At 47.5% G+C, this 23,327-nt stretch overlaps 1 protein-coding gene across 3 annotated transcripts in view; it reads left to right on the forward strand.

Moving 5' to 3' along the window:
* The window catches only part of SDK2 (sidekick cell adhesion molecule 2), a 913,491-nt gene that overhangs the window by 878,799 nt on the left and 11,365 nt on the right, over positions 1-23,327 (forward strand). For all 3 annotated transcript variants that reach the window (XM_082271790.1, XM_082271792.1, XM_082271791.1), the window contains 3 exons: positions 4,401-4,541; positions 4,636-4,774; positions 18,295-18,421. In XM_082271790.1, coding sequence (XP_082127916.1) covers positions 4,401-4,541; positions 4,636-4,774; positions 18,295-18,421 — 407 coding nt within the window. The remainder of the gene's footprint in view (positions 1-4,400; positions 4,542-4,635; positions 4,775-18,294; positions 18,422-23,327) is intronic.

A 23,327-nucleotide genomic window follows, 5' to 3' on the forward strand; every position in this document is an offset into this window, starting at 1 on the left:
ATTAAATTTGTTATTTTCCTCAAAATTCTACAAACAATCCCCCATAATGACAACGTGAAAGAAGTTTGTTTGAAATATTCGCAAATTTATTAAAAAAAAATAAAATAAAATAAAAAAATCACATGTACATTTGAGCTCAGGTGCACCCTGTTTCCACTGATTATTCTTCAGAAGTTTTTACAACTTGATTGGAGTCCACCTGTGGTAAATTCAGGGGATTAGACATTTGGAAAGGCACACACCTGTCTATATAAGGTCCCACCGTTAACAGTGCAAGTCAGAGCACAAACCAAGCCATGAAGTCCAAGGAATTGTCTGTAGACCTCCAAGACAGGATTGTATCTAGGCACAGATGGGGGGGGGGGGGGGAGAGTACAGAAAAATTTCTGCAGCATTAAAGATCTCGATGAGCACAGTGGCCTCCATCATCCATAAATGGAAGAAGTTTGGAACCACCAGGACTCTTCCTAGAGCGGGCCAGCAGGCCAAATTGAGCGATCAGAGGAGAAGAGCCTTAGTCAGGGAGGTGACCAAGAACCCGATGGTCACTCTGATAGAGCTCCAGCATTTCTCTTTGGAGAGAGGAGAACCTTTCAGCAGAACAACCATCTCTGCAGCACTCCACCAATCAGGCCTGTATGGTAGAGTAGCCAGACGGTAGCCACTCCTCAGTAAAAGGCACATGACAGCCTGCCTGGAGTTTGCCAAAAGGCACCTGAAGGACTCTGAGACCATGACACTTTGGTCTGATGAAACAAAGATTGAACTATTTGGCCTGAATGGCAAGTGTCATGTCTGGCTGAAACCAGGCACCGCTCATCACCTGGCCAATACCATCCCTACAGTGAAGCATGGTGGTGGCAGCATAATGCTGTGGGAATTTTTTTTAGTGGCAGGAACTGGGAGACTAGTCAGGATTGAGGGAAAGATGAATGCAGCAATGTACAGAGACATCCTTCATGAAAACCTGCTCCAGAGCACTCTGGACCTCAGACTGGGGCGAAGGTTCATCTTCCAACAGCACACAGCCAAGATAACAATGAAGTGGCTACGGGACAACTCTGAATGTCCTTGAGTGGCCCAGCCAGAGCCCAAATTTGAACCCGATTGAACATCTCTGGAGAGATCTGAAAATGGCTGTGCACCGACACTCCCCATCCAACCTGATGGAGCTTGAGAGGTCCTGCAAAGGAGAAAGGGACAAACTGCCCAAAAATAGGTGTGCCAAGCTTGTAGCATCATACAAAAAGACTCGAGGCTGTAATTGGTGCCAAAGGTACTTCAACAAAGTATTGAGCAAAGGGTGTGAATACTTATGTACATGGGACTTTTTTAAACAAACTTGCAAAGATTTCAAACAAACGTCTTTCACATTGTCATTATGGGGTAAGGTTTGTAGAAATTTGAGGAAAATAATTAATTTAATCCATTATGGAATAAGGCTGTAGTATAACAAAATATGGAAAAAGTGAAGCGCTGTGAATACTTTCCGGATGCACTGTAAATAACATAACTGGATACTAATATTTATAGGAAAAGTTGATCCAGGGAATATTCGATTGTCTCTCAGGGGATCAGAATGGTATTTTTTCCCCTGCTGGAGCAAACTGGATCAAGCTTATGTGGGTTTTGTGCCATCCTCTGGATCAACTGTGGGTATAGGATTGTATATATAAAATTGTAGGTTTTTTTTTTTTTTTTAATTGGTTGAACTGGATGGACTTTTTTCAGCCAGACTAAACTATGTAACATGGATTTTCTTCTGTGGTCCGTTTGGTCAAAAAAGAATGCAAGGTGGGCTTGTTGTTCATCTAAAGTTGGGGACAATGGGATGCATTTGCTAAACTTTTAAGTTCCTTATTTTTTTAAATAGATTCTTTATGTGTTCTGCAGACAGTTTCCAGTTATATCATGAATAGATCTAAGATACACGCAGGGCAAAGAACAATATGGTAACAAAGAAGTAGTCACCATCAATCCAAAAATAAAGTCTGAAAATCAACGTTCAAGTTCTCTATTATTAGAGTTACAATGAAACGAGTTATTCTTTGCAAACGCCAACAATAAAAGCCATTTATAAGAATGCAGTGCATGACCAACTGTTTATTATCCCACTTAAGTGGTCACCCTGTAGACCGGGTAGTCTTAATGGCAGTGGTGTATTTTGGTTTTGTGCTGCCCTAGGCAAGACTAAAATTGGGCGCCCCCTCCTATGTAAATTTGTCACACTCCTTTTTTAACTGATGTGACTCCCTCCAAAATTGAAGGACTACAAGACCCAGCATTAATCCCTGAGATCTCATGAGGGGGGGAGTGGGTGAAGGAGAGAGAGAGAGAGGGGGGTGGATGAAGGAGAGAGAGAGGGGGGATGAGAGAGGGGGTGGTGAGAGAGGGGGGATGATAGAGAGCGAGAGGGGGGATGAGAGAGAAAAGGGGCTGAGAGAGAGAGAGGGGGGGTGAGAGAGAGAGGGGGGTGAGAGAGAGAGGGGGGTGAGAGAGAGAGGGGGGGTGAGAGAGAGAGGGGGGATGAGAGAGAGAGGGGGGATGAGAGAGAGGGGGGATGAGAGAGAGAGAGGGGGGATGAGAGAGAGGGGGGAATGAGGGAGGTGGCTCTAGCAACCAGTGGCTAATAGAGTCTCAGGTGGAGGGGGGAGCTTTTTTACTGCCCCCCTGCAAAGTGCCACCCTAGGCCTGGGCCTTGTTGGCCTAGGCCAAAATACATTGCTGCTTAATGGTAGTCTTATGGGGGGGATGGTTAGCTCAGTGGTAGATGCACTTTTTAGTGAAGTCTATGAAAGTCTGAACTGTATGTTTTAAGGTCCTGGTAACCCACTTTAATAAATGAAAAGCAAAGTAAAATGTTCAACACGAAATTAGACTTTTCACTCTGAAACTGAATTCATAGAAAATGAGGAGCCACCTGGCTCTCCTGTCAGCAGCACCACTGCTCACTCCAGTCTCCCTAACCATGGGCTCCTCTGGCTTACTTAGCTTATGCTTGCAGCAAGTATGTGGAGAGATATTGAACAGAAGTGTTAGTGACCAACACACTGGTAGAATGACTCCAAAAAACTGTAGTGCAGCACCTCTCAAGAGACTGAAGATTCTCTGCGGTAATAGATAAGGACAGCAGAGGGCGCATCTCAGTGTAGAAATGTAAAAACTAATTTATTCACATGACATTTGGCAACTTACAAGACATGGTAGTGATATTAGGCTTAGACATGTAGAAACGTCATTCAGGGTTAGCTTCTGGGGATGGACCTTCCAAAAACAGAATGAGCTTCTTTGTGGGATTGCAACACCTGTGACTGTAGCACAAAGGAGACACCACTGGGGGGCAGCAGACAAAGTGTAGCAATAGGTGAAAAAAAAAAAAAAGCAAGCTATGTAAATAGCCAACAGCTATATTGCAATAGCATAGTTGCAAGTACATTCAGATGTGCCCTCACTGCATAGACCCCACTCTTGGCCTTTGGATAGGGTTCTCCCAGCACCCCAAGCTCTCCCACTTCTCACACAGGACTCCCTCTAGCTCCCTATGTGGTCTTGCTAGTCACCTCAGCTTTCTTGGTCTCTTCGGACCTGCATAGCTGTCCTAACTTTCCCAGTCCTATGGGCAAGAAGCCCCCCCCCCCCCCAACATAGGGTCCAGTCTCTTGAGCAGGTCACCCCACCTGGCTGGAGTACACCACTATCTTCACATGCAACTAGGGTTGCCACCTCATCCCTTTAAACCAGGACACACATTAATTACACAGGTTCTGTGGCTGATTAAGGTGGTAATTAAACTCCCTTAGTGCCTTATCTGCATTATATTAGCCCCAGAACCTGTGTAATTAATATGTGTCCTGGTTTAAAGGGATGAGGTGGCAACCCTACATGCAACTTCTCTATTCAGGCTTATATCAACCCTGAACACCTGTGTACTCACCCAGGCTGCAGGCATCTAGCAAAGCCCAGACACTGGATTGAAGGTTCCATCCCACCCAAGACCCTTTGGAACGTTAAAACTCCAGGCCCCAATCCAGGACTACCAAACCACATATGCTGGAGCTTCCCAAAATGAACCTTTGAGGATCCTGTGCCATTTTTCCAACCATTTCCTAATCTCACGCCATGACTGGGCCTCGCCCTGTCTCAATGGGCATGTAATTTTCCCACGTTGGGATTGGGAGGGTTTTTGGGAAATAGGTAGGTAGGTAAAAAAGGAGTTTTGAGTAGGAGGAATGAGTTGGGAACTTGTAGCAATGTCTGAATAGAGTGGTATAGAATGTGAAAGATGAAAGAAAGAGGAAAGAAAAACCCAACGTTTAAGCTCCTTGATGGCCCTTTAAGGTTAGTAAACCCCTCAAGTCTTGCCCAAAACACATCAGTTATTCTCCATCATCTTCTTTCAGCCACGAAAGCCAACCCATTCTACGAGGAGTGGTGGTTCCTGGTCGTCATCGCCCTCATTGGCCTCATTTTCATCCTTCTTCTGGTGTTTGCTTTGATCATCCGGGGACAGAGCAAGAAATACGCCAAAAAATCAGATTCAGGTGAGAGATTTGTCCCAGAAGTCCAAAATCGACCTATTTTGAGGCCATTGCCATCACTCTCCGTCTTCCTAATAACTTTCTTCTGTCTGCACAGGCTGTAACCCGAAAAATAGCACGTTGGGTCACGGTGAGATGGTCAGCCTAGACGAGAGCCGTTTCCCGGCGTTGGAGCTGAACAACCGGCGGCTGTCGATGAAGAATTCGTTCTGCAGGAAGAATGGGATCTACACAAGGTGAGAAGACCTATACATCCCATATTGAGTTGTTGGCTTTCAAAGACTGAGACAGTGTCTGAGAATCCTCAGACCCCCATCAAGGGTCATTCCGTGGGCTTCACCAACAAATAAAACACAAATAAGAAGGAGGAAATCTTGTTAAAAGAAAATTGAGATGTTTCCAGAATAGTCTACCTCCACTCCTCCAGTGTAGTTTTATCCCCATCCAGACATTGCCATAGTGCATCACTCCATTTTGTTGGTAATTTGGTGGTCCTGGAACATACCGGCTACGGATACTAGAACACTCTTTCCACAAACCTATAATTTCCCAGCTGCTCTGTTCAGGGATTAAGCTGATCAAACATGATCTGTGCTTGATCAGCTTTATTGGGGTCTATAGGTGACATTAGGGGGTTGATTTACTAATTGCAAATAGAGTGGGCACTTTGTAAAGTTTAGTTGCACTCTGCAAGTGCAGTTGCTCTAGAGCTTTGAATCTTCATTTTGCAAAAGAATACCCAATCAGGTGCAAGGAAAATAAAAATAATAAAAAAACAGCATTTTTGCATGCACATGATTGGATGATGGAAGTCAGCAGAGCTTCTGCTAGTTTATTAAGCTCTGGAGCAACTGCACTTTACAAAGTGCACAGTCTGTTTGCCTTTAGTAAATCAACCCCTAGGAGTCCAATAGGCTCTTGATGTCTTCTTAAAGAGGACCTGAAACCAACAATAGGTTAAAAGCACCTATGTGATTAGCAGGAAATATAAGAAAAAAAAATGTTAAAAAATAAATAAGAATTAAACCCAGAAAATATATATTTTTTTAAGTGATTATTGCTAGCAGCTATAGCAGCCGCCAGCGATAATTGCAAGAGGATCCCGCAGGCTGGCTGTACCCAAGTTGATTTATCATTCAGCTTGCCCATTAACGGTTCCAATCTTGAACCGGCTGAGATTCAAACCGTGTATGACCTGCCTAAGGGCCTTTAAAGTGGCACCTATGGATCATTTTGGGTATCAAAGTTTGTCGCCGTTTCACGGGCGCATGCAATTTGAAGGCTTGACATGTTGGGTATCTATTTACTCAACGCAACCTCATCTTTTATATTTGACAAAAATTGGTAATATATTGGGGTATTGTGTCCAAAAATTAACTTTAGTGTATTTTTTTACTGAAAATATGCCTTTCATAAACAGTTTTGCTAATATCCTATGGCATAAAAAAAAAAAAAAAAAAAAAATTGGAACTACCACCATTTTATTCCCCAGGGTCTCTGCTTTCAGTAAATATGGGGGGTTTTAACTAATCTTTAGGTCTAAAAGGTTGCATATAATACATATCCAAAAGCGTTAAATAAAACCAACACCTGGAAAATCCTGTCCATGAGGCCTAAATGTACACTTTAACCTCTTCCTGGCTGGGTAACGCATATGATATGATAACGCATATATGCAGCTGCGAGAAAAGTGTTTCTCATTGACTAGCAGCCACCCGTGTGTGTCCAGGGCAGAGGTTTTAAACTCTTACATATACCCAGTTAAGTGGCTGGCCTCGGGTGATACACAGAGATGATACAAATCCTCCTGCATAAGTTGTACCTGTTTATCTGTAGCCCTCTCTCCTCTACATTCGTTCAAAGTGCTGAACTTACAAAGATTAGAAAAAAGAGGGCAGAGGCGGAAATAACAACCTGCAAGGCTCAGTGAGAGACGATAGGAAGGAAGGAAGGAAGGAAGGGAGGAAGGGAGGGAGGGAGGGAGGAAGGAAGGGAGGAAGGAAGGGAGGGAGGAAGGGAGGGAGGGATGGACACCCCCCCCCCTTCACACAGTGAGAGGGACACCCCTTCACACAGCACACAGAAACCAACCTGAAGTGGTCAATCACAGGCTGTGTGCTGGAGCTCCCTCCCTGTCACCTTTTTATCACCTGGTGTCAGGAAAACTTGTCAAAAGTGACTCATATTGATAGCCGAGGAATGAAGCAGCAGACAGAAATGACACTTTGGCACTTTGGAATGAGATAAGTAGACACTATAGGAGGTAATGCTTTGTTCATATTTAATTTCTGAAGTTTACAACCACCTCAGGGCTGAGAGCGTGCTCACTGCAGTCTCCGGCAGTTCTTGGGCACAGATTCTGATTGGAAATAAACTCCTTATCATGCAGTTGCTGAGTGAGCCAATCACAGTGGTCATGTGACCAAGAAGCCGCTCTGCCTACTGGCATTAAAGTCCACTTAAAGAGCTAGTGGGAGGCAACGTGAAGGTGATAATTGTGAAGAATTTTGATATTTTTTTTCTTTTTGGTCTCCCTGACCACATTGGTTACTTTGTATTTATGTAGGATTGCTGGATATATTTCAGCAAGTATCAAAATCAAATGCCTCATGCACACTGGATGTTTTTTGATGTTGCTTGTAGGGGCGTTTGGCATTTTTTTTTTCTGCCTCAAAACGCTACTCCATGTTAGCTTATGTGTCCGTGCACACATAGACATTTAGAGGCAGAAAAAAAACCCCGCTGTCCAGGAGCAACGGCGTTTTGGCAGGAAAAACGCTTTACAAACGCGTCCAAATGTGTGTTAACCAGGGCTTTTTTTCTCAGAGAATAGTTGCAGGAACTCCCCCAACTTACTTTGTGTCTCCGCCCCCCTACCCACCTTCGAGCACTAACCCTTGGTTCCACCCCTACCCACCCCCGAGCACCGACCCTTTGATCTACCCCCCTACCCAGCTTCCAGTACAGCCCCTTTTAGAGAATATAGAGCCAAGTATAATTTTTAGTGGAATGTATGGAATTTGGCTATGATAACAAGAAAAGCAATAAAATTGATCCCCCACAGCCAGCAGCAATAACGCCCCCCCCCCCTAGCAGCAATAGACCCCCAGCAGCAGCATAAGATCTCCCAGCAGCCAGCATCAATAGACTCTCTAGCAGCCAGCAACAGTAGACCCCTCCCTAAACAGTAGATCCCTTCCAGCAACAATTAGTCCCCAGTATCAAAAGATCCTCCACCAGCAACAATAGATTGCCATGCAAAAATAGATCCCCTTCCAGCATCAATAGATCCCCCAGCAGCCAGCATCAGTAGACCCTCCAGTACCCCTTGCCATGGCATACGTTCAGTGCTGGAGGTGTCGGAACTGCGTTCCCCCGCGTTCCCGCTGAAAAAAAGCCCTGGTAACAATAGACACATTTAGCGCTTAAGTATTAATTCAAATGGGCAGAATAAATTATTATTCTGGCCACTGCACCCAACACTTGATGTACCTAAATGCGTTATATGTGTTAACAAGCAACAAACGTTTGCGACAAACGTTTCTTTCTGCCAAAACACCGCAGACAGGAGGAGTCTAGAAGAGATAGGAAAAGTGTCCAGTGCACATGAGGCCTGGATCATGGATGTTGTTCTGATTCACTTCTATGCGTGTTGAGAACCCATGCAAAAATCAACTAATGAGCTTCTCTACACGCGCACGTGCGCACACATAAATAGGAACCAAGGCTAACAATCCGCAATTTCCTGCAGCCACCAATCAATCATCTGTTCAGAGCTGAATCTGATTGATGGATGGATGTGGGTCAGTTCTGATCATCTAGGTGTGTCGGGAATGTGCGCAAAATTACACACTTACATGCACAGAATCACCCTGCTCTTTAGAAGATGCGCGGGGGTGCAGTTAGTGCTTACACACATTGGCAACCGCATGCGCCAAATTGCATGGTGCCACAATACTATGCAGTTCGGTATGGTACAATTTTACAAATGGGTGGGGGGACTTGTTTGTAGGGCAGCCCATTGAAATGAATAGGCTGCCCCTACACGTGAAAGGCGCGCACGTACCCGTGCACACATAGATGTAAAACTAAGGCTTTCCTGCAGCCGCCAATTTAGAATCATCTGTTCGGAGCTGAATCTGACTGGTGGATGTGGGTCAGTTCTGATCATCTATGCATGTTGAGAACTAGTGCAAAATCACCTGCTTTTGCTGACGCGCACAGAAACCGGCTACTCTTTAGCAGATGCACAAGGGTGCCGTTAATTCTTAATAGCACCTCCACACATTGGCAACTGCATTTGCCAAGCCGCAACACCATGCAGTTCGATTTTACCAAAGGGTCGGAGACTTTGTTTCCCCATGTTACTGATGGGTAGGGCAGCCCATTGAAATAGGTGGGCTTCCCCACAGGCGACGCGTATGCACGCGCCCACCTGTGCATGCATAGATGTGAGCCAAGGCTGACAATCTGCAATTTCCTGCATCTGTCCAGAACTGAATCGGATTGGTGGCTGTGGGTCAGTTCTGATTGGAGACACGATGATGTCATTGGTTTTCCTGAAAAGTATGATATTTGATATATTTATATAAAAAGGAGGATTTCTCTTTTGTTCATTGACAGACACAACTCCTGATCTTATTAACCATAGGGTTATACTGCCCCCTACAGGAGTAGGACACTAGGCAGAAAAAAAGTCTGGCTACACCCATGCGCAGCCCCAGGGGGTATACTCCCTCTCTCTGATATAGTCACTCGGTTTTTTCTGCTTAGTCAGGAGTAAGGACCTAGTTCCTTGCTGGCAATTTTTTCTTTTTAGATAGAGTTTTTTTTCTCCTGGATTTTTCCTGTGAGATCTACAATCAACTGCTGGACTGGGCGCCAGGCTGGATAATCTAGATCCAGTGGTCACCCCGGTTTGGGCAGCGAGCGTGCACAGACCTCAGCTCCGCGCTAGGTCGGCTGCGACATAGCCCCGCGCTAGGTCGGCTACGACATAGCCCCACCAGACAGGGGGCTGGCCTGCGAGCTAAAAGCCTTGTGAGGTCACATAGGACCAAGTCTCAGCCCGAGTCGCATCGTTCCTCCTGGCCAACAGCCCCCATTTCGATAGCGAGGGGTTCTGTCTGGAGTGGTGCACACCTGGTTCATGGTATGATGAATAGCTGTCCCCTCTCTCCCCCTGGAGGGATTTGGGGTAGACGCGCGCCCTTCCTTGGGACTGCCGGACCCCTGAGTTCCCCTCCTATCCGTCAGGCACCCCCCTTTATCTGTCGCCCCACCCTACCCCCCTGTCCTTCCTAGGCCTGTCCTTGAGACCTAGGGATTCCTCCTGGGTCCCTGGGAGCCTCGTGGTGCCCTGTGAGGGGGTCGCCATATTCTTGTAGCCTGTGTGCTCAATGCACGGTGGACATGACAGTGGAGCCCTCTAGGTGGCGATTTTGGCTGTGGGAGATCCTCCTCATCCCCTGATGCTGACTCCTGATCGCCGCTCTTGCAGTGCAGATTCTCCTGGTGGCTGTGGTGCCTGGTTTCTGGGGCGTGGCGAGTCTGGTGGGGTCCTCTCCCTCTCTGCTGAGGCTCAATAAGTGCTCTGTGGCTGGCAACCGGGTGGTGCTGCCGGAGCGGTGGGGGTTGTCCCTTAGCAGTGTTTTACACTTTTTTGTGGGGTCCCCCTTAAAATCATGAAGTCTTTGGATCACATCTCCCCACCTGATCCCCTCTCTGGGGCTGCGAGGCCCTCCAGGTCCCATCCATCCATCGATGCACTGACGGCGGTCCTTGAGTCCCTTGTGTCTCAGGTGGAGGTGGCTTCCTCTGCTCCTCCCCCATTGCAAAGTATTTTCAGTTTGTGGCATTACCTTTGGGTCTCGCCTCTGCTCCTCATGTCTTTACGAAAGGTTGGCCCCGGTGCTAGCATTGTTTTGCCAATGGGGTATTGCGGTACTGGGCTACTTGGAAGTCCTCCTCATGCGAGCGGAGTCTCCTACTGCTCTGGTGGAAAACCTGGAAATCACCATACGAGCTTGGGGGAGTTTGGCTAAATTATGAATTTTCAGAAGTCTGCTCTGGTTCCGTCCACAAAGCTGGACTATCTGGGTGTGACTCTGGACTCGGCCTTATGCCCCATACACACGTGCAGATTTATCTGCAGACTTTTGTCTGCAGACTTACCAAAACCATATAATATGAGGTCAAATCGAAACACTTTCAATTTGTATGCAATCCGGCAGGCCCTTGCACTACATAGAAAAGGTAAGTCTGCAGACAAAAGTCTGCAGATAATCTGCACGTGTGTATGGGGCATTAGTCCTTCCTCTGGACAAACTCCAGAATCTACAGGCTGCAATTCGTTTGCTGCTGTCCAGCAGATGGTCATCCCTCCGGACTTGCATGCGGGTGCTGAGCTTGATGGCTTCAACCTTCAAGGCGATTCCGTTTGCACAGTTCCATACGAGGTCCCTGCAAGGGAGATTCTGGCCAAAATGGGACAAGAATCCACAGTCTCTGGACAATCAGACCTGGCTGAGTCGGGGAACAAAAGAGTCCAAAAAATGGTGGCTCATTGTTCGGCGCGTGGGCTGGGAAAATTCTTCCTCCCCCTGTATTGGATAGTGATCATCACGGATGCCAGTCTGTCCAGTTGGGGAGGCGTCCTCTGCAAATTTTCTGCTTCGGGATCTGGACACTGGAAAAGTCCAGACTATTGATCAATGTCTTGGCACTCCAAGCGATCAGATTGTGCCTGGAACATTGGACGGATCGTCTTCAGGGATGTCCAGTGCTCATTCAATCGGACAATGCCATGGCCGTGGCTTATGTAATTTACCAGGGTGCACAAGAAGTGTCCTGGCGACTCTGGAGGTAGCCGGCGTTCTAAGGTGGGCAGAATGACTGGTTCCAGCCCTCTCCGCCATACACATTCCCAGGGTGGAAAACTGGCAGGTGGATTATCTCAGTTGGCAGACGTTGGACCAAGGGGAGTGGTCCCTTCATCCAGAGGAGTTTCATCCATTGCGTCCTCGGTGGGGCATCCCCGAGGTGGATTGCTTGGCTTCCCGGCTCAACAGAAAGGTGCAGAGGTTTGTGGCTCTGTCACAGGATCCTCTGGTGGATGCCACAGACGCGCTGGTGGCCCCATGGGGTCAGTATTGTCTGATTTACGCCTTTCCCTTCGAAGGGATTCTGGTCATCTTAGTGGCCCCGGACTGGCCTCGCTGGGCTTGGTATGCCAATCTGGTGTGGCTGGTCACCGACATTCCTTGGAAGCTTCCTCTCAGGGAGGATCTGCTGTCCCAAGGACCAATCTTCCAACCTGCTTTACAGTCGCTGGCTTTGACGGCTTGGCTGTTGAACGCCAGGTGCTGATGTATAGAGGTTTGTCGGCGTTTCCAATGCTGTTAAAAGCTAGGAAATCTACTTCTAGGAAGATCTACTAACGTACTTGGAAGACGTACATTGTGTGGTGCGAGTCTCTTGGGGTTCATCCTTGCTCTTGTTCGGGTGCTCGGATCTTGACTTTCCTTCAACGGGGGGTTGAGCAGATCCTGGGTTGAGTACTATCAAGGGTCAGGTGTCGGCCTTAGCGGTCTTCTTTCAATGGCCCTTGACCACCTGGTGCGTACTTTTCTTCAGGGAGTTAGGCACTTGGCCCCTCCAGTATGGTCTCCGTTCCCGCTGTGGGACCTCAATTTGGTGCTCTCAGTCCTCCAGAAGCCTTTTGAGAATCTTCTTGAGATTTCCCTGTTTAAAAATGACCCAGAAGGTGGCCTTCTTGGTGGCTATCACCTCTGCGCGCAGGGTGTCAGAATTGGCGGCGTTATCCTGTCGTTTACCTTACTTGGTGGTTCACAGAGATAAGGTGGTTCTTCGTCCTTGTCCGTCGTTCCTTCCAAAGGTTGTCTCTATATTTTATTTGAATGAAGACATTGTGTTGCCTTCCCTGTGATCCAGGCTCAAACATCTGAAAAACTGCTTGCATGCCTTGGATGTGGTCTTGGCAATTAGGGTGTACCTGGCAGCTACCGAGTCTTTTATAAAGTCAGACTCACTGTTTGTGCTATTATTTATTTATTTGCGACCATTTCCAGATGGATCAGACAGATGGTGATTTAGACCTATTCCATCAGGGGGTCAGGTTCCTCCTTTCCCTGTCAAGACGCACTCTACTCGGGCGCTCAGTGCCTCCTTGGCCTTCCGTCATCAGTGACGCAGGTTTGCAAGGCGGCCTCCTGGTCGTCGGTGCACACTTTCACAGGGTTCTTTAAAGTGGATGTGATGGCATCTGCGGATGCTTCCTTTTGGCTGCAAGGTTTTTGCAGGCTGCTGTTTAGAGCAGTGGTCCTCAACCCTGGCCTACAGGGCCCACTAACAGGCCAGATTTGCAAGATAACTGAAATACATCCCAGGTGATAGCATTTGCTGCTCAGTGATTGCAGTACTCTAGTCTGCATCTCCACAAGGTAATACTTAAAATCTGGCCTGTTAGTGGGCCCTGAGGACCGGAGTTGAGGACCACTGGTTTAGAGGATCTGGTCCTCTTTGAGGGTGTATTGTTTTTCTTTTCAAGTGAGCTCCAATTGTTTTAGTTGAGCTCCTGTTTACTTGGTTGGCTATAGTTAGCCTTGGGAGTTTCTTTTTCGCTGTTCCCACCCCTCATGTTTAACACTGCTTTGGGACGTCCCACTGGTTAAGAAGATCAGGAGCTGTGTCCGTCAATGAACGAAAGAGAAAATGGGATTTTTGACTTACCCTAAAATCCATTTCTCTGATGTACATTGACGGACACAGCACTGTTGTAATGGAGTTGTAATTCTTCTGATACCGCTTGTAACAAAACTGAGCACCTATAGCAGAGAGAGGGAGTATACCCCCTGGGACTGCCCATAGGCATAGCCAGACTTTTTTCCTCTCGTGTCCCACTCATGTAGGGGGCAGTATAACCCAATGGTTAAGAAGATCAGGAGCTGTGTCTGTCAATAAAAATCAGATAAATGGATTTTTCGGTAAGTCAAAAATCCCATTTTTGTTGTCATAGCCTTTTCTTCATTAGGCGGAATACAGTGCATTGAAAAAGTATTCATACCCCTTGAATACACATTTTGTCATGTTACAACCAAAAACATAAATGTGTTTTATTGGCATTTTATTTGATAGACCAACACAAAGTGGCACATAATTGTGAAGTGGAAGAAAAATGATAAATGGTTTTCAAATTTTTTTTACAAATGAATATGTGAAAATTGTGGCGTGCATTTGTATTCACCCCCCTAAGTTAATACTTTGTAGAACCGCCTTTCACTGCAATTACAGCTGCAAGTCTTTTTGAGGATGTCTCTACCAGTTTTGCACATCTAGAGAGTGAATTTCTTTTCCATTATTCTTTTGCGAACTAGCTCGAGCTCTGTCAGATTGGATGGAGAGTGTCCGTGAACAGCAATTTTCAAGTCTTGCCACAGATTCTTAATTGGATTTAGGTCTGGACTTTGACTGGGCCATTCTAACACATGAATATGCTTTGATGTAACATTGTAGCTCTGGCTTTATGTTTAGGGTCGTTGTCCTGCTGGAAGGTGAACCTCTGTCCCAGTCTCAAGTCTTCTGCAGACTCTAATAGTTTTTCTTCTAAGATTGCCCTGTATTTGGCTCCATCCATCTTCCCATCAACTTTGACCAGCTTTCCTGTCCCTGCTGAAGTGTTAGTTTTTTGCCACGCATAGCAATTTGCTTTATGGCCAAAAAGTTAAATTTTGACTTCTCTAACCAGAGCACCTTCTTCCACATGTTTGCTGTGTCCCCCCACATGGCTTCTCGAAAATTGCAAACGGAACTTCTTATGGCTTTCTTTTTGCCACTCTTCCATAAAGGGCAGATTTGTGGAGCGCACGACTAATAGTTGCTCTGTGGACAGATTCTCCCACCTGAGCTGTGGATCTCTGCAGCTCCTCCAGAGTTACTATGGGCCTCTTGGCTGTTTCTCTGATTATTGTTCCCCTTGCCCATCCTGTCCGTTTAGGTGGACGGCCATGTCTTGGTAGGTTTGCAGTTGTGCCATACTCTTTCCATTTTCCGATGATGGATTGAACAGCGCTCCATGAGATGTTCAAAGCTTGGGATATTTTTTTATAACCTAACCCTGCTTTAAACTTCTCCACAACTTTATTCCTGACCTCTCTGGTGTGTTCCTTGGCCTTCATGATGCGGTTTGTTCACTAAGATTCTCTAACAAACCTCTGAAGGCTTCACAGAACAGCTGTATTATACAGATATTAAATTACACACAGGTGGACTCTATTTACTAATTAGGTGACTTCTGAAGGCAATTGGTTCTACTAGATTTTAGTTAGGGGGATCAGAATAAAAGGGGCTGAATACAAATGCACGCCACACTTTTCACATATTTATTTGTAAAAAATGTTGAAAACCATTTATCCTTTTCCTTCCACTTCATAATTATACTTTGTGTTGGTCTATCACATAAAATCCCAATAAAATACATTTACGTTTTTGGTTGTAACATGACAAAAATGTGGAAAAATTCAAGGGGTGTGAATACTTTTTCAAGACACTGTACGTCAAACAGCTGCCTATTGCATCAGCATTCGCACCGACCAATGGGTTAATAAATAAAAGCGTCCCCGTGCTGAGTGCGTCCACTCCGCGGTGAAGGGCCTGGCACAGGACGCATCGCGGTATAAAGTCACTTCTCCTCGTTGATATTCAGGTCTCGTTGCGGCAGCGCTCAGCTCGATCCTCCCGCTGGCCGCGCCACAAAGACTCCTCTGTTAGGAACATCACAGTCGAAGCACTTATGAGCCGGAGAAGAAGAGAGGGAGAGGCCGGCTAGAGTGTCACCGGCTGGCATGGACTCTGCGTGGCAATTAACCGAAGAATTCTATTCCCGGGGTGGGGGGAGGGGCTGCCTAATGGGATTAAATCGAAGTTAGATTTTGTGAAATGTGTCAATTTCAGACTCCGATCTTGTTAAAAAATTATGCTTTGCTAATCTTCAGACATTACTCATAAATTCTTTACTCGACCCACTTAACATTGGCTTGCCCATCCCCCCTAACCGACAAACTGTTAAATTGTTTAATAGCGCTGAAAATTATTTAAACAGTTCCAGTGATGCGTACAGGTCCTCTTTAACGTAAAGCCCAACTCTGAGGAAAGGGAAAAAAATCCTCTCATGTTGGTGCTGCTCCCCTTAGTGCAAGGGTTAAATACTCATTTAGGCCCAGTGGATGGGAAAAGTCCAGCAGATGGCGCACTCCTACGCACTGGTGGTGGACTATTCCCACTGTGTGTAGGAATGTAGCCCCCCCCCCTTCCCGCCTTGGTCCCAATGTATGTAGGAATGTAGCAACCCTGCCTTTGTTCCACTGTATGTACAAATTTACCCACCCTGCCATAAACCCACTGTATGTAGTAACGCTGTCACCCTACCTTGGTCCCACTGTATGTTGGAACATAGCCCCCCTGCCTTGGTCCCAATATGTGTCAGAACGTAGCCCCCCCTGCCTTGGTCCCACTGTATGTAGGAACGTACCCACCCTGCCCTGGTCCCATTGTATGTAGGAACATAGCCCCCCTATCCTGGTCACACTATATGTAGGAACGTATCCACCCTGCCTTGGTCCCACTGTATGTAGGAACATACCCTCCCTGCCTTGGTCCCACTGTATGTAGGAACGTACCATCCCTGCCCTGGTCCCACTGTATGTAGGAACATAGCCCCCCTGCATGAAGGAACGTAGCCCCCCTGCCCTGGTCCCATTGTATGTAGGAACGTAGCCCCCCTGCCCTGGTCACACTATATGTAGGAACATATACCACCCTGCCTTGGTCCCACTGTATGTAGGAACATATACCACCCTGCCTTGGTCCCACTGTATGTAGGAACGTACCCACCCTGCCCTGGTCCCATTGTATGTAGGAACGTAGCCCCCCTGCCCTGGTCACACTATATGTAGGAACGTATCCACCCTGCCTTGGTCCCACTGTATGTAGGAAAGTGCCCACCCTGCCTCGGTCCCACTGTATGTAGGAACGTACCCATCCTGCCCTGGTCCCATTGTATGTAGGAACGTAGCCCCCCTATCCTGGTCACACTATATGTAGGAACGTATCCACCCTGCCTTGGTCCCACTGTATGTAGGAACGTACCCACCCTGCCCTGGTCCCATTGTATGTAGGAACGTAGCCCCCCTATCCTGGTCACACTATATGTAGGAACGTATCCACCCTGCCTTGGTCCCACTGTATGTAGGAACGTACCCACCCTGCCTCGGTCCCACTCTATGTAGGAACGTACCCACCCTGCCCTGGTCCCATTGTATGTAGGAACATACCCACCCTGTCTTGGTCCCACTGTATGTAGGAACGTACTCACCCTGCCTTGGTCCCACTGTATGTAGGAACATAGCCCCCCTGCCTTGGTCCCACTGTATGTAGGAACGTACCCTCCCTGCCTTGGTCCCACTGTATGTAGGAATGTAGCCCCCCCTGCATGAAGGAATGTAGCCCCCCTGCCCTGGTCCCACTGTATGTAGGAACATACCCACCCTGCCCTGGTGCCACTGTATGTAGGAACGTAGCCCCCCTGCCCTGGTCACACTATATGTAGGAACGTATCCACCCTGCCTTGGTCCCACTGTATGTAGGAACGTACCCACCCTGCCTTGGTCCCACTGTATGTAGGAACGTACCCACCCTGCCTTGGTCCCACTGTATGTGGGAACGTACCCATCCTGCCCTGGTCCCATTGTATGTAGGAACGTAGCCCCCCTGCCCTGGTCACACTATATGTAGGAACGTATCCACCCTGCCCTGGTCCCACTGTTTGTAGGAACATACCCACCCTGCCCTGGTCCCATTGTATGTAGGAACATACCCACCCTGCCTTGATCCCACTGTATGTAGGAACATAGCCTCCCTGCCCTGGCCCCACTGTATGTAGGAACGTAGCCCCCCCTGCCCTGGTCCCACTGCATGTAGGAACATAGTCCCACTGTATGTAGGAACGTACCAACCCTGCCTTGGCCCCACTGTATGTAGGAACGTAGCCCCCCCTGCCCTGGCCCCACTGCATGTAGGAACATAGTCCCACTGTATGTAGGAACGTACCCACCCTGCCCTGGTCCCACTGTATGTAGGAACGTAGCCCCCCTGCCTTTGTTCCACTGTATGTAGTAATATCGCCCCTCTCTCTTGCTCATTCCGGAGATAAGCTCACAGAGGATATTACAAGGAGGTAGAAAAGCACAGGAAAGGATTTTATTTAAAAAAAAAATGGATTATAGGACCATTAAGTAGTGGATGTATATGGATTTTTTTTGAAGAATATTGTTTAGCGTCACTCAGACCTTGCCACCCCTAGCCCCCCCTCTCCCCCCCCCCTCCCCAAGCCTGTAACTGATGGAGAAGCAGAAGACTGATGAGCTCCTCACACTCCCATTCTGCTCTCTCCTCCTATCAGCATGTTCCCTGTTAGCACTTGAGCACTGCAGTACAACTGATTGGCTCCTTGTTCTGCTTCTCCCTCTCCCAGTCTGAGCTCTGCTGTACAGGAACTACAAGAGGCTGATACTAGGCCAGATTCAGGTATTTACACAACTTGAATTTATAAGAATACATTAAATGATGTATTAATGAATACAGAGCTGCATTACAGTGTCGAGTTCGAACAATCTGAAGTGAAGTGGGGGGTAGCACTTTCCTCCAATCAAGTCTTCCTGAAGTTGCTTTTTCATTGCAGATCTCCACCCCGCCCCAGTCCTGGAAGCCTCCATTATTCAGACGAGGATGTAGCCAAATACAACGATCTCATTCCTACTGAAAGTGGAAGTCTGACCGAAAAGCCCTCGGAGGTATCAGACTCACAGGTGAGGGGGAATTGCTTTTCTTAAGAGACCCATCCCCGCCATGTACACTCAATGAGTATAGAACAGCCAGAAATGATGGTGGAGATCTTTGAAAGGTGGACCTGGGATTTCAAGTGTACCTGTCGACCATAGATGGTGATGGCAACTATTCTGTTTTGGAAGTAGTATATTGGGTGGTGATTATCTGGGAAGGGAGTAGACCATATCAATTGGGAGAACGGTCCAAACAGTCCAATTAGTCCCTAAAAACGCTTAACCAGCAGATGTCCACTAGATCCTTCAATAGATGGACATCAGATCCATTCATACTCAAATGGTCAGCTCAGGTCCTATGTGGATAATTTCAATTAGGACAACTTTTCCAAATATTCCAATTGATCCCCGAGAATGTTTAGCCAGCAGATGTTCACTAGTGGCGCTTTTCCACTGCATGGAACCCAACGGTTCGGCTCGCTTTTGTGCTTTTCCACTGCTGGTACCGCATGGTACGGTGTAGGAACGGTTCGGTACGGTACGGCGGCGCTTTTCCACTGCATGGACCCGAACGGTACGGCTCTCAAAAACAGTACTACCTCGATTGTGGTTCCAAGAGGTACCATACCTGATACCATATCCCACAATCCTTTGCATGCAGTCACTACTAGCCCCTGATTGGTCAGAAAATCGTTGTTATCCCACCCACTTAACTTTAGTGGAAAAGCAAACCATACCGTACCGTTCCAACACCGTACCATGCGGTACCAGCAGTGGAAAAGCAAACCGGGCCAAGCAGGGCAGAGTAGAGCCGAGCCGGTACTTGCAGTGGAAAAGTGCCATAAGATCCTTCAAATGATGGACACCAGCTCCATCCAGACTCACACGGCCAACTCAGGTCTTATATGAAGTATATCAATCGGGACAACTTTCTAAATGGTCTAGTTGATCCCTGAGAATGGTTGGCCATCAGATGTCCACAAAATCCTTCAATAGATGGACATTAGCTTCATCCAGACTGATCTGGCCAGCTCAGGTCCTATGTGAGTAATATAAATTAGGACAACATTTCCAAATGATCCAATTGACCCCTGGCCATGGATGAACGGTTGGCTAGCAGATGTCCACCAACTCCATCCAGATCCAGACTCAAATGGTCAGCTGGGGTCTTGTATCAATTGGGACAATGTTTCCAAATGGTCCAATTGATCCCTGGCCAGGGATGAACGGTTGGCTAGCAGATGTCCACCAACTCCATCCAGATCCAGACTCAAATGGTCAGCTGGGGTCTTGTATCAATTGGGACAACGTTTCCAAATGGTCCAATTGATCTCTGGCCAGGGATGAACGGTTAGCTAGCAGATGTCCACCAGCTCCATCCAGACTCAAATGGTCAGCTGGGGTCTTGTATCAATTGGGACAACGTTTCCAAATGGTCCAATATCCCTGAGAAGATGTCCACTAGATCCTTCAATAGATGGACACCAGCCCCATCCAGACTCAAATGGTCGGCTCACATCTGTAAGCTTTATGTGCAGCCTATCGGTAATGCCCATTTTTGCTTTCTTGCGGAGCTATGCCACTTGCCAGAATCTTTAGCATCCGACACCGGGTATGTACTTTCACTGGGTATTGTGGTTCCCCTGGCCAGCTGCTTGATTACCACTAATGTGATCCTCAGACATAATATTGACAATAGCAGCCAGCGGGTACCACAAAGCCGAGGAGGACCAGACAACTATTATATCTGGAAGTGTTGGTTGACAAAGATTCTTCAGCTCCTCAAGAGAGTGAAGACCCGTTTCATGGGCAGTGGGACAGTTAAATATTTTAACTGTGCCAAAGTCACTTCTGCTGTTGGTCCTCCTCCTTGCTGCAAGGGTTAGAGGCTGGTATTGTCTAGAAGGAACAGAATCAGCAGTTATACTTGCCCTATTACTCACTCCCTAGCAGGGGCAGACTGGCAACTTTCGGCCCAGGGGGGCAAATAGAAACCAGAGGCCCATGGAGAAGCAACTCCCCCACTTTCCCTCACCCCTCCTCCCACTCTCCCTATCCTCCTCCTGACCCCCATTCCAAGCTGAAGCTCTGCTCCAGATACTCTCTACTTACTGGCTGAATCCAGGTTCTCGACCTGTCCAGGATAGGGATGTGGGGCAGCTTGGTTGGGGCTGGCCGGGGCAGAAGAGTCTCCAGTGGGGTATGGAACCGGCCTCTGCTCAGACACAGTTTACACCATCCATGCTGGGGGGGGCTGCGCTCTGTCCTTGTCTTCAACCCGCACTCAGTAGGTCAGTGGCAAGGACTTTCTACTTCTCTTCACCAGAAATCCTTTAGGCATGTCTGTGGCAGAAGTGGTGCAGCCTTTTTACAGGGCATCAGAGCAGCCCAGGGGGCAATAGCCCCCCTGCCCCCTGGCCCAGTCCTCCCCTGCTCCCTAGGCAGCCAAAGCTCTCCTCTGCAGTCCAACGCTCCCAAGATGTGGGCAGGCCCCTTGGCATCTTCAGGTAGAAAGCAGGACCATTGGCTTTGTTCATGAGGACGCCAAAGAAGCCTGGGACTGATGAAGAAGAGCAGCTTTGGGAGACCATTTTTAAAGAAGGAAGCCTGCATGAGGAAAATGGTAACTATAACACCTTATTCATCATCTCCTAGACATACTGAACATTTAAAGTAGAACTGGAGTCAATTCCATTTTGGATAGAGTAAGGGAGGGTTATAACCCCTGTCAGTTTTTGTTTTGCAATATGTGCCATTGGAAAGATTTCAGTTTGATTACTGTTCCCATAGCCACAACAAGAAGTGAAAGGAAATGCCTACAGGGTGAGGAAATCCCTGAAACGGTGTCCCCATTTGAAGATTTCCCTTCTATTCCTGTTCTGGTGACAACTCAAAATATGAGATTTTCTTTCATTCTCACTGACTGTGATAACATTCACCGGGACAAAGAGAGGGTGAATCTCCCGAACACAATACAGAAAGGAATAAAACCTGACAGGGGTTCTAATCAATGTTCCCTCTAATTTTTTACTGTGCTGAGCAAATAAAAAAATTTCTGAGCGCAAACCTATCAATGCAGAGTGCACTGCCCACAGCATTGCCCCCAATCAATGCAGAGTGCCCACAGCATTGCCCCCAATCAATGCAAAGTGCACTGCCCAGTGCCCACAGCATTGCCCCCAATCGATGCAGAGTGCCCACAGCATTGCCCCCAATCAATGCAAAGTGCACTGCCCAGTGCCCACAGCATTGCCCCCAATCGATGCAGAGTGCCCACAGCATTGCCCCCAATCAATGCAGAGTGCACTGCCCACAGCATTGCCCCCAATTAATGCAGGGTGTCCACAGCATTGCCCCCAATCAATGCAGAGTGCCCACAGCATTGCCCCCAATCAATGCAATCAATGCAGAGATGCCAGCGTTCTCTCCGCGAGACCCGTGCACTTACCTCACGGCAGCTTCTTTTCAGTCCCCGCGTCTTCTCAGTCCTCCCGCCTCCTCCTCAGCCAATGGCATGGGGTTTGCCTTTCGGCCAATCAGTAAGTGGGAGGACCCGCTCCCTGATTGGCCAGGACTCGGAGGAGGATCCGTGTTTCAATAGCGAATTTTCATTCGCTATTGTCACACAATGGGCGGGCTAGGGGCGCACTGCTCTGCTCCCTGGCCACCACAGTAAAACCGCGGCCCGGTTACCTTCACGTCGTCTTCGGCTGCGCGGTCTGAATTTGTGCTGCGCGGGACCTTCAATTAGACTGCGCGTCCGCGCATGCGCACAGCTTAAAGGGAACATTGGTTCTAATCCCTTTCATCTCTATCCAAACGTTTTGAATTAATTATACGGTAGCTCTTGCATTATGGAGGGAGACCTCACTGCAAAATTAACTTTTCCTCCTGTTTGGAGTTGAACTTTGAGGGGCGTATTTATAAAAAATAATAGAACTATTCATCCTGCAAAGCTGCATGTGCATTCGTCCTGTGCGAATGTTGGCAAAATCAAATGTTATTAGGCTACTTTTTCTCAAGGTCAGACGTTCGTTTATAGCAGGGACCTTCAAACTATGGCCCTTGAGTTGTTCAGGAACTACAATTCCCATCATGCCTAGTCATGTCTGTGAATGACAGAGTTTTACAATGCCTCATGGGATGTGTAGATCTGCAACAGCTGGAAGGCCGTAGTTTGAGGAGCCCTGGTTTATAGCAAAAAACGTGGATCAGAAAAATACTGCATTATGGCCACTAGATGGAGCTGCAGATCATAAGACCTAAAAATAAGCTCCATCTAGTGGCCATATTGTGCTTGGTTCATGGCATTCTAACAAATGGATAACATTCAACCTGGAGTGAAAATAGCCTAACAACTTTCGGCGGATTAATTCTTATCAGATGGTACAACCTGTCGTAAGCGTGGTGGGTGGGGGGGGTTGGGGGGGGTACCACCTTTTACCTGTCCTTTAATATAAAACATTTACTCCAGATCGAACACAATGGCCACCATTGTCCCCAGTCTTCTGAGGTTACTGGGAGTTCCTGGTGTGAGCGCACATTCTGCAGGGTGTGACCGCAGCGAGCGTTAGATAAACCAGAGACAATAAGAAAACCGACATCACGGAAATTACTTGATAAAGAAAGATAGTCACCCACAAAGTCTCCCCCCCCCCCCCCCTTGTAGAATAGTTCTCCAGGGCCATAGAGAACACTCAGTCTTGGCTGAGTGCAGAATACAAAGGACCCGGACAAACAGCGGCGCTTAGCCTAATCCCTCTTAACCCCTTCCTTGTCCTCCCCAGGCTGCACCGTATTGTCTAGGCAGAAACTGCTGAGCCTTCAGGCGTGGCAATCACTGTGACAACTGAGAATAGTCTCACCTGGGAGCACCGAGCACCTGTACATGGAATGTGACCTCCTGACTTCTTTATTTTTAATTTTTTTTTTT

The sequence above is a fragment of the Pelophylax lessonae genome, assembly GCF_965119305.1.
Source record: "Pelophylax lessonae genome assembly, chromosome: 11".
Taxonomy (NCBI): domain Eukaryota; kingdom Metazoa; phylum Chordata; class Amphibia; order Anura; family Ranidae; genus Pelophylax; species Pelophylax lessonae.